Source organism: Marmota flaviventris, chromosome X (genome assembly GCF_047511675.1).
Source record: "Marmota flaviventris isolate mMarFla1 chromosome X, mMarFla1.hap1, whole genome shotgun sequence".
In the NCBI taxonomy this organism is placed as follows: Eukaryota; Metazoa; Chordata; class Mammalia; order Rodentia; family Sciuridae; genus Marmota; species Marmota flaviventris.
The window spans coordinates 133,396,960-133,413,087 of record NC_092518.1 but is presented as its reverse complement, the minus strand read 5'-3'; the positions used below and the strand labels follow the sequence as shown (position 1 = coordinate 133,413,087).

Sequence of the window (16,128 nt, the reverse complement as noted above, 5' to 3'; positions counted from 1 at the left end):
GGAAGCTGGAGGTGGGATCTGAACTTGGGCTAACCGATTTTTGTGAGTCTCCAAAGTGGGCAAAGAGGAACCTGTTTGACAAGTAAGGGTACACTTTGTCTCCAAGATAGGTGGACTGCATGATGATCCCTGCCACCCCACCCTTCCCTGGAGTGGGCCGCTAAGGGCGTGTGACCTGCCAGACTGGGGCAGGAATAGGATAAGGCTGCCCTCTGGTGCCTGGCCGGTGCACAGACCCTCCCCCAAAGGCCTCTGCTAGGAGGACCCAGCTCCCCATGCCTGTGCTTCTGTCCACAGGGACCTGCAGGCCTCCCCAGTAAAGGCAAGGTTGTTGTGAATTTTCCTAGGGCCAAGACTACACTGAGAGTGGGTGGGGAAGGAAGGAGTGGTTATTGTCCTGTCTGGGAAAATAAAGTGTGCTATGCTCAATCCCAGGCTCCCTGATTTAATCTCAGACACTGGCGTCCCCAGATGGCTCATCCGGTTAAGCTAAGCCTGCAGTCATCCGGTCAGCTTTAGGAAGAAAAGCAATTCTGGCCTGAGCCAGATTGTGCCTGTAGGTGAGGGAGGGGCAGCATCTCCACCCCTCTAGCAGGAGGAGCCTCAAGAGGTGTGTCTCGTCCCTTGTGCTTAGGCTAGGAGGAGGGTAGAGATAGCAGAGTCACATTGCTCATCAGAGGGCTCTAACTTGGGTCTTCTTTGGCTCAGCCTGGAACTAAATCCTATCTGGAGACAAAAAGATTTTTAAGAAAGTGACCCACAGATGGGATGAAAGAGTTGTGGCCAGCTGGGTGTGGTGACACTTGCCTGTAATCCCAACGACTTGGGAGGCTGAGGCAAGAGGATCACGAGTTTAAAGCCAGTCTCAGTAAAATTGAGGCACTAACCAACTTAGTAAGACCCAGTCTCTAAAAAAAAATACAGAATGGGCTGGGGATGTGGCTCAGTGGCCGAGTGCCCCTGAGTTCAATTCCTGGTATCTGCCCCCCCCCCCCGCAAAAAAAAAAAAAAAAAAAAGAGCTGAGGCCATCCAGAGATCCAGGACAGAGAACGTTTAAGAGACACAAGAAGAGGATCCCATGAAGTAGACAGCAAGAGGACAGAGTGGGGGTGTGATGTCCACAAAGGAGGACAGTGGCTGCAGCAGTGACCTGGGTGAAGCTGCTTGAAGGAAGCACTGTGGGCAGTGCCAGGAGAACCAAGTGAAGAAGTAAGAAGTGGAGGGGTGTGTGCAACTCTCAAAAACTGCTTGTCCAGAGAGCAGGGGTGGGAGGTAGAGAACATGGTGAGCTGGTGACACTTTGGGGAAATGACCACTGCTGTAGGGAGGGCAGAAGGTGAAGAGAGCAAGGCCAGGAGCCAAAGGTGGGCACATTCCTCTGCCATATGACAGCCAGCTGGCTAGGGAGGCATGTGCTAAGGCCAGTGGCAGGAACATGAGGGAGCTGCCACTTGGGACTGCCATTGTCTCTGTGGGGGACTGGCTGAAGGTTGCTGGAAACAGAAGAATGATTTTTGTGAGCCTTGAGACCTCCACCTTCATGGGGGTGGCATGTCCAACAGGCCCCCCCAGACCCGACTCAACAGGGACACACCCTCCCAGCTCCCTACCAACCTAAGAGACACCCAGGCCTCCTTGTGGGCCTGCTATAGCCAGCCCCTCCCACATTCATCGACAAACCCCCATTGTCAATAGGGCCTGCAGAGCCCTCTCCAAACCCTTCTGCATTCCACTCACTTCTGTGGACCCCACTGGCAGCCAATGACTAGGAGCCCCATGGCTCTCTGGAACCCTGCAGTGGCCCCCCTCCTCATGGCCTGGTACAGCCCCACACTACATTCTTCTCTCAGCAGCCAGAGGGACCCTGTGGAAGCATGAATCCAACCAGTCCCTCCTCAGTCTGATCTCCTTCTCTAGGCTTTTCTGGAAATAAAACTAAATTCCAGACTGGGGGTGTAGCTCAGTGGTGTGTTTGCCTAGCCTGGGCAAGGTCCTGGGTTCCATTCCCAGTGCTGCAAAGCAAAAACAAAACAAACATGCTCCCCAAAAGCCAACGAAATGCACACACAAAAGAACTAAATTTGGGCTGGAGTTGTTGGTCAGTGGTAGAGCACTTGCCTAGCACGTGTGAGGCACTGGGTTGGATCCTCAGCACCACATAAAAATAAATAAAATAAAGGTCCATCAACAACTAAAAAATATTGAAAACATTGAAAAAAATACACAACTAAATTATTCTCCAAGGCATTCAAGATCAAGTATGACCCAAACCATGGCTTCCCCAGTCTGGGGTCAGTGGCAGAGGAGCACTTAAGCTTCCCTCCGGGCTGGGCCTGGGTCCCCAGTTCCCAATTGTCTTTCTTTGCTGACCTCCTGCTGATGCTCAAGACTGGGCTCCTGGAGGACTTGGGAGCCCTCCCCCACTCCCAACAGCCACCTGTGAGTTTCCTATACCCGAGCTCTGCCTCCTCCCTCCCAGGGGACTGGCTAGGCAATTTCCCAAGAGGAGCCAAGGTGGTGCTCCGACGTGCGCAGTCTGGGGTGGGGGTGTGTGAGTGTACCTTGGAGGGGTGGGGAGAGTACAGCTCCCTGAGGTGCTGACTGCCTGAGGAACAAAGGCACAGGGATTTCAAGCCGTGGGTGGATTGTCTCCAAGGTGCTTTCAGGGCTTTGCCAGGAAGGAGCAGGGTGGACTCTCCAGGATTCCAGCTGATGGCCAGAAACTGTTCCTGTCCAAGCCTCCCCCTGTGCTGCCAGGTGTTACTCACCAAAGGGGTCCTGAGCATGCACAGAATGGGTTGCAGGGACCTGCAAACTATGCCCAACCCAAAGCCCCTGCTGCAGCTCCTAGGAGAAGGAGCCAACTCTACCCCAGAACAGAAGTGATAGAGGGACAGCTGTGTCCTCCCCCTGTAGTGTTGCAGGGAACCGGGCCCTGTCTAGACCCCAGCTAGGGCTGGAGGTAGGGTAGGAGCTGATGATGGGGAGGGGCCCAGAGGGGTGAGGTGGAGGAAGGACCTATGGGAAAGCCTGAGAAGTGGGGCTGGAAGTTGGATTTAGTGCCCACCCAGGCGTAAGGCAGCCTTGGACTGGGAATGAGCTGCGTGGAGTCAGTCCTGCCCTGGGGTAACTGTTTATCCCAGAGGCAGGATCTTGGCAGCTGGAGGCTGGGTAGGGGCGCCTCCTCTTCTGGAGGCAGTGGCTCGAGGGGCTTTGGAATTACAATGAGCTGGGAACAAAGAAGAAGCTGGGATCCACCTGGTGGGGCTCTATACTTCCAGTTCCTGAGCCCAGCGGGTGAGGGAGACCAATGGGGCTGTGGTCTTGGGCCCTGGGGCTGAGGGTGCAACCTGAGAGGCCTGGCCCCTCTCCAGCACAGCACCCTCTGTCCACAAGCTGTGATCATTCATGGAAACCTTCTGACAGGATTTTTTAAATGTTTTATGTAAATGTTTCATATTAGATTACTTTGGATGTACAGAAAAATCTCAGAGATCGCAGCAAGAGTTCCCACAGCACCCACAGTCAACTTCCCTGTTATTGATCTCTTAACACAAGCATAGTGGTTTGTTGCAGTTAATGAATCAATCGTGGTCCATTATTTTTAAGTAAAGCCTGGCTGTCCCAGGATCCCATCCAGGAATCCCACATTGCACTTCCTTGTCATATCTCTTGACTGTGACTGTTTCTCAGATTACAGATGTGTGCCACCATGCCCAACTATTGTTTGTTCTTGATGACCAAAACACTGACTTTTTAATTTTTTTTTTTTTTGTGCTGGGGATTGAGCCTGAGGGGCATTTGACCTCTGAGCTATATCCCCAACCCTTTTTATTATTTTATTTTTTTTATTTTGAGACAGGGTCTGGCTAAATTGCTGAAGCTGGCCTCCAATCTTCAATTCTCCTGCCTTAGCTTCCCAAATTACTGGAATTACAGGTGTGCACCACCATGTCCGGCGACCCTGGTGTTTTGAGGAGAGCTGATCTTGTGTAGAATGCCTCTGCTGGGAATACTCATTTCCCTTATGATTAGACTAGGCTTATTCAGAGAAAGATCACTGAACTAAACTACCATGCTTATCAGTCCTATCAGGGGGTCTGTGCTTTCCACGTGACTGATGACTATTGATATTGACCTTGATCACCTGGCTGAGGTGTGTGTTTCAGGTGTCTCTCTACTGTAAACTGACTCTTTGTTTCACTTTCCATACTGTACTATTTAGAAGGAAGTCACTAATGAGCAGCCCACAGTTAAGGGGTACAGGTGATGTCCCACCTTTGAGGATGTGTTAGGCAACTGTTATTGTAACAAATATCTGGAATAATCAGCTTATAAGAAGGAAAGGTTTATTTTGGCTTGCAATTTCAGAATTTTCAGTCCATAGTCACTTGGCCCTGTTATCTTTGGGCCTGTGGCAAGGCAGAACACCTCTTACCTTATTGTGACTGGGAAGCAAAAAGAAAGGAAGGGGCTGGGGGTCCCAGGATCCTCTTAAAGGGCTGCCCCCAGTTGATACTGATAATGAAAGTCAATCAGCGCCAAGTTCTGTTTTGAGACAAGCATAGAAAGCAAGTTTTATTTAAATGATAGAACAGAGACAGACTTCTGTGCAGAGAAGGAGCCCCAGAGCAGGATGGCAGAGGAAGTGGGGGTGTCCTGCCCCTTTTATACTTCTTAAGTTTCCTTAAGTTCTCATGTTCTCTCCTCCCCCATCCTGCCTACGTGATGTGACTTTGACTTGTGATGTGACTCTGACTCGTGACCAAAGTGACTCGTGACCAAAAGGTGGGCCAAAGGTGGAGTGATCCTGGGCTGGAAAGGAAGGGAGTGGCTCAGGAGACATTCATTCATTAACAATCCCTGGAGACAGGTCAGCTTGGCCACAGGTGGAGGAGGGGAATTGGGAAGCAAAAAAAGAGGAAGGTGCTGGGGGTCTCAAGATCCTCTTCAAGGGAAGCCCCCAATGATTTAACTTCCTTCCATCAGACCCCACTGCTTGAAGGTTCCATCACCTCCCAATAGTGCCATAGGCTGGAGAATAAACCTCTAATACATGGGTCTTTGGGGGTCACCTAGCATACAAACCATGGGGGGACAGCCACATAATTTATTTGGAATTTTTCTGCACAGGAGTTTATTCTTCTACATTTATTGATTTATTAGTCATTTATGGACTCATGGATATTTCCTTTATACTTTTGGTTACAATGTAATACTACTCTTATTTTGTTCAAATTTTCTTTATCTAACCATTGGGAACTCTTTCAGTTGGCTCCTGTGTTCCTTTTTTTAAAAAAAAAAAATCAGTACTAGGGATACAACACAGGGCCTTGCACATGTTAGGCACATACTACCACTGAGCTACTGAGCTAGCTCCTGTGTTCCCTAGACACCTCCCACCACTGTGTGTATGTGTGTGTGTGTGTGGGGTGTACACTTCCTGACCTTCTGGCTCCAGGTTTGGCTTATGTATCTCATACTCTAGTCCTAGAAACAGCCATTTCTTCAAGGAGCCATTTATTTGAGAATAGTATAGCACTGTTGTTTCCAGGCCCAGTTGTAACAGGGGCTCACTTGATGCTTTGACTATATCCTTTGTGGCTTTGAAACTTACATGTTTTTTTTTTCTTTTTCCCCCTAAACTTCTCCTCTCTGATCTCTTTTTCCCGGATCTTCTCCTTCCTGATCCCGCCTCCCTAATCTCATTTTCTCTGAATCACCTCTATGAAAGCCCCCTTTTCCTGCAGTTGGGCAGAATGACAGCCTTTGGGACAGGAGTCCCCTGTGTTTCTCCTTTGCTAGCAAAGCAATAAACCATCTTTTTCCTTTGTCTCAAAACCATGTCCTCGTTATTGGATTGGCATCCAGGACAAAAACCGAGCTTTCAACAACACTCTTAGCTCTCAGAACAAGGAAATTGATGTAGTCACTCACCTGTGTAGATACTTGTGTATGAACACACAGATGCATTGATGTGTGGATAACACTAATGTCTGCATGAACACAGGGATCATTCTAGCCTCCTCCCTTTGCTTCTCTGTAAAAAAAACTGGGCTCCCACCATCTGCCACCATTTGCATTGTTGTAATGTCCACCAATTCCTTAACAATTATCTTTAAATCTTCATGTATCCTTTCATTCTTCTTCTGTGACCTTCTGTAGCATACCCAAGTGGCAGGGGTCTGCCATCACAATGTCAGAATAGTTTCATTACCCTCAAATGTTTTTGCGGTCCCTAAGTTGAACACCATCTTCTCTGGTGACAACTGATCTGTATACTGTTTCTATGGTTTCATTCTGGAATGTCACATACATGCAATCATAAAATATGTAACTTTTCAGATTGGTTTATTTAACTTAGCATCATGAGTGGAAGGTTCATCCATTTCTCTGCAGTTTCTTAGCTCTGTCCTCTTTACCACCAAGTAGTATTCCTCATCTGGATGTGCCACTTTATCTGCCAGCCACAGAAGGACATCCTTGGTCACTTCCAGTTTTTGCCAATTATTAGTAAAGCTGCTGTAAATATTTCTGTGCTGGTTTTTGTGTGCGTATAAGTTTTCAAATCTGTATGGTAAATGCCAGACTATCACTGCTGCATCATGTGGTAAGAATATGTTTAGCTTCATTAGGAACTGCCAGCTCTCTTCCCCAGGGGCTACACCATTTTGTATTCCCATCAGTAATGAATAAGTGTTCCTGTTGCTTCACATTCTTGCTGGCATTAGGTATTGTCAGGTTTTTAAATTTTAGTCATTTTAATAGGGCAGGTACATAGTAGTATATTGTTGTAGTTAGAGTTTGCAATTTCCTAATCAGGTATGTGTTGGTTTTTCATTGCTGTGACAAAATACTTCAGAAAATCAACGTAGAGGAGAAAAGACTGATTTTGGCTCATGGATTCAGAGGTTTTAGCCCATGGTTGGCTGGTTCTATTCTTTCTGGGCCTGAGGTAAGACAAAACATTATGGTGGAAGGGCATAGTGGAAGAAAGTTGCTCACCTCATGGTGGCCAGAAAGCAGAGAAAGCTAGAGAGGAAGGGGCCAGGAACAGGATATACTCATCCAGGGCACGCCCCCTAGTGACCCACTCACTTCAACTATGCCTCACCTCCTGCAGTTTCCACCACCTCCCAATGATGCCATCAAATCACGAATTCATCAATGGATTAATCCACTGGTGAGATCAGAGCCCTTGTGATCCAATCACTTCCCAAAAGCACCACCTCTGATCATTGCTACATTGCAGACCAAACCTTTAACATATGAGCCTTTGGGGGACATTCCAGATCCAAGCCATAAAAGTTTCTTTTTTAAAAAGTTTTTTTTTTTTTAGTTATAAATGGACACAATATCTTTCTTTTACTTTTATGTGGTGCTGAGGATCCAACCCAGTGCCTTCCACATGTGAGGCGAGTGCTCTACTATTGAGCCCCAACCTCAGCCCCATAAAAGTTTCTATGACAGCAATTCCACACATTTATGGCTGAACTATTATTTTGCAGTACAGGGAACTGAAGCCAGAGGCACTCTTCCACATCCCCGGTCCTTTTTATGTTTGGAGACAGGGTCTCATTAAGTTGCTGAGGCTGGCTTTGAACTTATGATCCTCCTGCCTCAGCCTCCAGAATTGCTGGGATTACAGGAATGCACCAAGCACCTGGCCTTGTGCGGGCCTGCTTGCTGAGTCATGCATCACTTGGGTAAACTTTGATGCTAAGTATCTTCTTTTTTTTTTTTGGTGTTGATGGACCTTTATTTACTTATTTTCATGTGGTGCTGAGGATTGAACCCAGTGCCTCACACTTGCTAGGCGAGCTTGTACCACTGAGCCCCAGCCCCAGCCCACTAAGTATCTTTCCATATGCTTATTTGTGTTTTGTGTTTTCTTCTTTCATGAGGTATCTTTCAGATCTTTTGCTCATATTTAAAATCGGGTTGTTTGTTTTCTTATTGTTGAGTTCAAAGAGTTCTTTGTACATTTTGGATAACCAGTCTTTTGTCAGATAATCACATTGCAAAGATTTTTTCCCCAGCCTATAATTTGTTCCCTTATTGTTTCAATGGTGTTATTTGCAGGATACATGTGTTTAGTTTTGTTACAATGGGATTTATCATTTTTCTTTCAGGGGTCATGTTTTTCATATTGTACTTAAGGAATCATCGACAAACCTGAAGTAACCTAGATTGTCTTCTATGTTTTCTTGTAGAAGTTTATAGTTTGGCATCTTACATTTGGGTTTATGACCCATTTTTGAGTTAAGTTTTGTATAAACCTCCTGAAAGCATTTTGAAAAGCTGTTTATCCATGACACACATGCATGTTGAAATTGACATCTATAGTATTTCAACAATTGTGTAAACAGTTGCAAATAGTGTACTTTCTGTTCCATCATGAATACTGATGTAAAACAAACTTCTTTTTTTTTTTTTTAGATGGACACTTGTTATGTTGGCCAGCTGGCCTCAAACCTCTGGGCTCAAGTGATCTTCCTGCCTCATCCTCCCCACTGACTGGGATTACAGGTGCATGTCACCTCACCTTGCATGTGGAAGCATTTTTTTTGTGTGTGTCTGATACTAGGGATTCAATCCAGGGGTGCTGTAACACTGAGCTACATCTCCAGTCCTTTTTAAATTTTGTTTGGAGACAGGGTCTCACTAAGTTGCTGAGGCTGGCCTCAAACTCATGATCCCCCTGTGTCAGCCTCCTGAGTTACTGGGATTACAGGTGTACACCACTGTGCCTGGCTTGTGATATCATTTTTTATACAGGGTGTAAACCCTGAAGACTCCATTGGCATAGTTGAGCAATTGGGATTAGGGCCCATACTCCTGATTGGGAAGCTTCTGGAGCCTTCTGAGGTGAGCTGGGAGGGAGCTCTTGGGAAGGGTCTGGGTCAGAAGCTGGCAGGAACCTTCTCAGATTTCTTTTTCTGTACTGGGGATTGAACCCGGAAGTGCTCCATCACTGAGTTACATTCCCCTGACTGTCTTGTCTTATCTTGCCTTTGCTTTTCCCTCCCTCCCTCCCTCTTTCTTTCTCTCCCTTCCTTTCTTATACTGGGGATTGAACCCAGAGGCTTGATCTGAGCTACACAGCAGCTCTTTCTGTCTCTCTTTCTTTCCTCTTTTTTTTTTTTTTTGTACAAGGGATTGAACCCAGAGGCACTCAACCACTGAGCCACATCCCCAGCCCTTTTGTATTTTATTTAGAGACACAGTCTCACTGAGGTGCTTAGTGCCTTGCTTTGAACTCACGATCTTCCTGCCTCAGCATACCAAGTAACTGGAATTACAGGTGTACGCCCCCACACCAGCTAGATTTCTCATTTTTTTCTACAAAATACATTTGGGGGGCTGGGGATGTGGCTCAAGCGGTAGCGCCCTTGCCTGGCATGCGTGTGGCCCAGGGTTCAATCCTCAGCACCACATACAAACAAAGATGTTGTGTCTGCCGAGAACTAAAATATTAAAAAACAACAACAAACAAACAAACAAACAAAATACGTTTGGGAGGTGAGGTTTGGAAAGATGATGTTTTAAAAAACTTTTCCCGCTCTGAGGACACTGTTGAAGACTTTGTGTTATGCTATAAACCCATGGACTGCTCTTAAGACTGGATTAAGTAAACCACTCCTGGCCCCTGTGACTTGGTAGGGTCCTTGTGACACAGGCCACTCTACATGTGCTCCTGATACAACCAGGGCACCCATCCCCTGGTGTGGCACAGATACCAGTGAAGCCAGATTTACATATACGTAGTTAGTGTAGTTAGGTAAATCTGGGTCTAATATTTAGTAAAGAAAATGGAGACCATGATTGAGAATGGCGTCCAGGAAACCAGAGCTGCACTTGGGGAAATTGAAATGTTAATGTCCCCAAGGCCCAGAACCCATCCTAAGGAACTGTTAATGAAGTAGCTCCCAGTAAACAGGGAGGTGCTAACCAAAAACCACCCCAGGCCCTTCCTGCTCAGATTACTCCTTCAGCCCACCTATGCCCTCCTTTTGGCCTTCCCATCTGCATTCTAGCACTGAAAGATGAAGGGAAACAAAGGAAATGAGTGTGGGAAAGCTGAAAGAAGACCTTAGCTGTAAAAAAGGGAAGACCTCCTCTTCCATGGATTCCAACTTTGCCTTTAGGGTCCTCTTCTTCCTCCGGGGAGAAGTCTTTTCTGCTCTCCTTTAATAAAGCTTCTACTTTCCACTCTACACTTGCCTTGTGTCTCCGGTAAACAGTGGTAACACTGGGATTCGGGTGAGGATGGGGAGGTGTGATAGTAATCTACTAAGATGAAGGGCGGACCCCCCCACCTTTTGGTGAGGAAGAGTAGACAAAGAAGATGATTTTTGCAGTGATGGATTTTTCTAAAGAGCCCGCAGAGTTCTGTTCCAGTTTGGCAGGGTTGGGGGAGGGGAGGCCTTTTTAGGAGGCAGAGGAAGAACCTCCAAAGCAGACCTCAGGCCATTCAAGGGCTCATGCTTTGACTAGCAGTGACATGCCGGGGCGGGAGAGTTCCCAGTACCAGAGTGACATGATCTTAAAGAAGAGAATGCTCAGGCTGCTGGTTAAGAAAAGAAGGAGGGTGAAAGGTTAAGGGTGGAGGTAGAAAGAACTCAATGAGTGCTGATGGGGCTTCAGGCCAGGGCAGCAGAGTGGTGGTGGCAGGTCAGTAGGGAAGAAGCTTGCTATAGACCAAATGGCCTGGAGGGCCTGTCTGAGGAGAGGCCATAAAAGCAGAGACCGCAATGCAGAGAGCCATGCCACTATGTGGGTGAAGAAATTTCTGGACAGAAGACACCGATGGTGCAAAGGCCCTGTGGCCACCTATTCAGACCAGAGCTTCAGGATACTGGCGAGCATAACTGAGGAACAAGGATCAGGGCAGTGGCAGCAGTGGAGCCCCGGGGATTGCCTTACAAGGCGCCCTACCGCGTTGCGGCCGGCCGTACTCATCCACGGAGTGCTTGGCTGGCAGCGGCCCGCGGGGGCGCGCGCAGAGGGGGCGGGGCCGGCGGGGCGCGGGCGGGGGGCTCGGCGCAGCGGCCACTGCGCGAGGTGACGCTGCTGCATCCGCTCCAGGTCCGCACCTGCCAGGTCCGTTCGGGCCAGGGGCACACAGGGTCCCGGCCGGCAGCCGCCGAAGACTCTAAAAACCCTCGCACACACCTGTCACGCCCGGAGCGCCCCCTGCCCGCACACGCGGCCCACGCAGCTCGGGACTCTGAGGGCCCACGCTGCGGAGTCCCCTTACTCCGTGGCACCAAGGGCTGAGTTGTGGCAAGGCGGCCGCGTGGGTGGCCGTGGTCGTGACAGGTGGTTGTGAGCGGGGTCGCAGATGCATTCGGTGGGTGGGTGGGTGGTCTAGGTGGCGCGTGCATGTGGGCGCTGTGTCTTGGTGGTAGGTCTGGTGGGGGAGGGGTCTGGGCCCTGTAGATGGAGGTGGGCTAGAGGGGCCAGAGTAGGGGTGCACAGAGCCTTCTAGAAAGCGGCTGCTCATGTAGGTTCCAATACGTGGAAGCAGAGAGGGGATGCCCAGGTGTTGGTTGCCTGGGGATGTTGAGGTGGGGAAGCACGGGATGTCAGCAGCGGACCCGGGATGGGGAATTGTCCATGTGGGAGTGGGCGGGGGGAGGGGCAGGATGTACCTCGGCTGCGGGGTGGCCCTGACGGAGGTGGGGGCGGGGGGGGGGCAGCGATGATGGATTGGCAGTGGGATGAAGGTGGCTATCTCCGAGGACACTGATGGCGGGAGGAGGGAGCTGCCCATGCCCAGGGTCCTTCTCCACCTCCCACTGCAGACATGCTGCTGCTCAAGAAACAGACGGAGGACATCAGCAGCGTCTATGACATCCGGGAGAAGCTTGGCTCGTGAGTGTGATGCAGTGTGAATATGTGTGTGGACATGCGTGTGCATGTGTATGTGAACATGTGAGTGTGGGGAGGAGTATGTGGGGACATGTAAGCATGTGATGCGGCACAGATGTGTGTGACTGTGTAGGTAAATTGTTACGCACGTTTGCACATCTGAGTGTGTGAATACGTGTGCGTGTGCGCATAAGTGCTGGGGAGGGGGGCAAGGGCCTCCCCATTTCCCTCAGCCCTCTCCTTCCCCTCCCTTCCCCCTCATTGGTCTCCCACCGTCTGGCTCTGTGGCAGGGGTGCCTTCTCAGAGGTAGTGCTGGCCCAGGAGCGGGGCTCTGCACACCTTGTGGCCCTCAAGTGCATCCCCAAGAAGGCGCTGCGGGGCAAGGAAGCCCTGGTGGAGAATGAGATTGCCGTACTCCGCAGGTGCGCCATGCCTGGCCTGGGACCTAGAAGTTAGTGGGGATGGTCAGAGCCCCTTGGTCTGGAACCCCTGCTGCTAACCCGCTGGAGGGCCTGGGGCAGTTCTCTTTCCCTGCCTGGGCCCGAATGTCCCCAACAAGAAAGGGTCAATATTGATCTGTGCTTTTCAGACAGGATTTAGAATTGTGTGTCCTAGGAAGGCCTGGGCTGGGGTAGGCCAGGGGTGGCCCGTGGTTAGGAATGGGGAGTCCATGCGGGAGCAAGAGAGGAAGAAGGTGGCTCAGGACAAAGCTCTCCCAGACCCTGCTGTGCTCCCCAAGGGGGCTGCTGCAGCCTGGACTTGTGCTTTCCTACAAGGGCTACTTTTTCCTGTTCCAGGGTCAGCCACCCCAACATTGTGGCGCTGGAGGATGTCCACGAGAGCCCTTCCCACCTGTACCTCGCTATGGAGCTGTGAGGAGGGCCAGTGGGGGCTGGATAGGCGTGGGGGCTGAAGCTTGGGCTCAGGGGCCTGGGTTGGCTGAACTCCGGACTCCCCTCAGGGTGACGGGTGGCGAGTTGTTTGACCGCATCATGGAGCGAGGCTCCTACACGGAGAAGGATGCCAGCCACCTGGTGGCTCAGGTCCTCGGCGCTGTTTCCTACCTGCACAGCCTGGGCATTGTGCACCGGGACCTCAAGGTGCCTGGCTGGGAGCCCTCACACCTTGCCCACCTGGCCCTTCGTGTGTTTCCCCAGGCGCATGACTGGGGCCTTTCCCAGCATCCCTCTGCACTGAGGGTCTGGGGAATTTGAGAGTGCTGAGGCCCACCCTGTTCCAGTGCCGGTGCCATGCCGAGCCTGACCTGGCCCCCATGTGTCACAGCCTGAAAACCTCCTCTATGCCACGCCCTTTGAGGACTCCAAGATCATGGTCTCTGACTTTGGCCTCTCCAAAATCCAGGCTGGCAACATGTTAGGCACTGCTTGTGGAACCCCGGGATATGTTGGTAAGAGGGGGGAAACTCTGGGCCTCGCTGGCTGGTAGGAGGGGGTGGGGACCCTGGGGGAGCCAAGGTGCTAGGATCTGGGGTGACTGTTGCTGCCGCTGGGCTATTCCTGGGGCTGAATCACACATGCGTGTTGTGTGCGTGCACAGTAGAATGTGTCTGTTTGTGACCTCCAGCTCCAGAGCTTTTGGAGCAGAAACCGTATGGGAAAGCTGTAGATGTGTGGGCCCTGGGTGTCATCTCCTACATCTTGTGAGTGACCAGTGGGAAGCCTCAACTCCTGCCTGCCTGCCCCCTGCTGGGTTGGGGAGGGGAAAACAGCTGGGTGATTCATCTGTGGGTGCCAGGCTGTGTGGGTACCCGCCCTTCTACGACGAGAGCGACCCTGAACTCTTCAGCCAGATACTGAGAGCCAGCTACGAGTTTGACTCTCCCTTTTGGGATGACATCTCGGAATCAGGTGAGCTTGATGCTGACCCTCTGCTTGGTAGTGACCAGGGGTAGTAGGGACTGGGCAGGCTGACCTGGTCCCCCCTGCTCCAGCTAAAGACTTCATCCGGCACCTTCTGGAGCGAGATCCCCAGAAGAGGTTCACCTGCCAGCAGGCCTTACAGCATCTTTGGTGAGTGGGACCCCTGGCAAGTTGTCCCAGGCCAGAGAGACAATCTTCCATACACCACTGACCTCAGGCTTCCTTCAGGATCTCTGGGGATGCGGCTTTGGACAAGGATATCCTGGGCTCAGTCAGTGAGCAGATTCAAAAGAATTTTGCCCGGACCCACTGGAAGGTCAGCACTATTCTCCTGCTTCAGGGCATAGCTTCCACTGCCTGCAGGTCACTATAGTCCTTGCAGTCTTGGGCTGGGGCCCAGGCATGGCCTGACACACACCACCCCCACTTCTTCCCACAGAGAGCTTTCAATGCTACCTCCTTCCTGCGCCATATCCGGAAACTGGGGCAGAGTCCAGAGGGGGAGGAGGCCTCCAGGCAGAGTATGGCCCGACACAGCCACCCAGGCCTCCCAACTGGCCAGCCCCCCAAGTGGTGACGCCCAGGTATGTGTGCCTTTCATCCCCAGAGCTTATAGACTGGTGATGTTCCATTTGGCCAAGAGCTAAGGGGGTGGACCCTACAGGGTTTGCCTGGCCCTTCCTGTCCCCATTCTGCATGGCCTAGGGCTCCAGGGTCCTGCCTCACTGGTCCCCAGTCTCCCCTGGTCCCTCTCAGCCTTCCTCCTGGATTCATCAGGGAAAGACCCCCAGGACCACTCCTTGGCCCCTGAGGGCTGAGGGCACAGAGTGCAGGAGGAGGAGATGGGTAGGGGCACAGGGAGGCCAGGCTGGCTCCTGACTACCCCCTTCCTCTGCCTCTCTCTCCTCCCCTCCACCCCAGGCAGATGCTGAGGCCAAGTGGACAGACCCCGATTTCCTTCCTTTAAGTCCTTTCAGTCCCCCTCCCCCACCCCTTATGCCCCTGGCTGGTCTCTGCTGGAGTGTGTGAGTCGTGCACGTGGCGCATGGCTGGGGCAGGGATGGGGCACTCGTTGTCACTGTCCAGAAGCCTGGGAGGTGTCGGCAGGTGGGCTCCAGGGGCCGTCCTTCCTGCACTGTTCTGTGCTTTGCTGACTGTGGGTGGTTCTGCTTGTGTTGTGGCCCTCCAGCTCCCTTGTTTTCTCCAAACCAATAAAGACAGACAGAGCAATGGGCCAGTGGTGAGCTGGGGTGGACATGTGTGGGGTTGGGGGTCACCTGGGGGAGGAAATGAAGAAGGAAGAATGGACCCCATTGCCGCCTGAACCCCTGCTCTCTGGGATTATGGCAGACAAGGTCCCAATCGCCCAAGAATTTCCTGTTCCTGCCCTCTAAGTACCAGCAAGAGGCCACCTGGCAGCCAGCTCTGCCACCCTACAGATCTGACTGCCTGTGACCCTGGGTCTCTGGGCAGCAGCGGAGGCATGCTGGGCTGCCAGCAGGGGGCAATGGCAGGAAGCCAAATCCCTATCCCCAATGCAAAGAACAGCACTGTCTCTGGGCCTCCAGTACAGGGCTGCAGTGTCCATGCCATGCATATGCCCAGGCCTTCTCCCACCTCCTCCTACCTCCTTCCCCTTCCAGTGGGCAGCTTGTGTGAAATCCTAGGAACCTCAGTGTCAGAGGATGAGAAGGAGCCCCTCAACCAGGAGAGGGTACCACAGGGGCCTCTACCCCCTGTACTGTGCTGGGCGGACCCAGGCTAGCAGCTGGAACACAAGGAGCTGTGACGGATGGCATGAAGAACTGTGGTCTTTGTTCTGGTGTAGCGGCTCCCAGGTCTTCCATCGCCACCTATGATGGATCAGGGTTTCAATGGCTGGCCTTGCTGGTTCCATCAAGGGAAGACCCCCAGGGCTACTCCTTGGCCTCAGCCAGAATTCCAGGCTAGCAGGCCACCCCTTCCCCTTGGAAACTCCTTCTCCTGCCAGCCCCCAGGGGATGAGCTAAATGGCCAGGGTGCATGTTAAAGAAGAAGATTCCTCTCCTTTTCAAAGTTTGGGATCAAAAGGAGGCCATGAGGCCCAATCCGAGGCTGGACTGGTCTTGGATATGATGGGGTTTGGCGTTGTTTCCAGGAAGGAGAGCAGTCATGGCACCTGTGCTCTGGGTATACCGTAGTGCAGACAGCTGCTCTTCTGTCCTAACATTCTGCCATCCCCTCCCAAGACCAGGGGGAATCCTGGAAGCTGGTGGGCAGCTCCTCCCTCCTCACATCTACCCACATGCCATCCTACACTTCAGGCTTTGAGTCACACAACTCAGAGGGGGAACTTCAGCTAACCAGGATCACAGCCAGGTCTCAGCAGCTTG

General features: G+C 51.5%; 1 protein-coding gene across 1 annotated transcript; it reads left to right on the top strand.

The window, feature by feature from the left end:
• The first annotated feature begins 11,804 nt into the window (after positions 1-11,804).
• Pnck (pregnancy up-regulated nonubiquitous CaM kinase) lies at positions 11,805-14,333 on the top strand. The gene is made up of 10 exons (XM_027921756.2): positions 11,805-11,878; positions 12,167-12,298; positions 12,674-12,748; positions 12,838-12,976; positions 13,161-13,284; positions 13,461-13,536; positions 13,632-13,744; positions 13,828-13,906; positions 13,985-14,072; positions 14,196-14,333. The coding sequence occupies exons 1-10, from the start codon at positions 11,811-11,813 to the stop codon at positions 14,331-14,333; spliced, it is 1,032 nt and encodes a 343-aa protein (XP_027777557.1). The 5' UTR covers positions 11,805-11,810.
• The last annotated feature ends 1,795 nt before the right edge of the window (positions 14,334-16,128 follow it).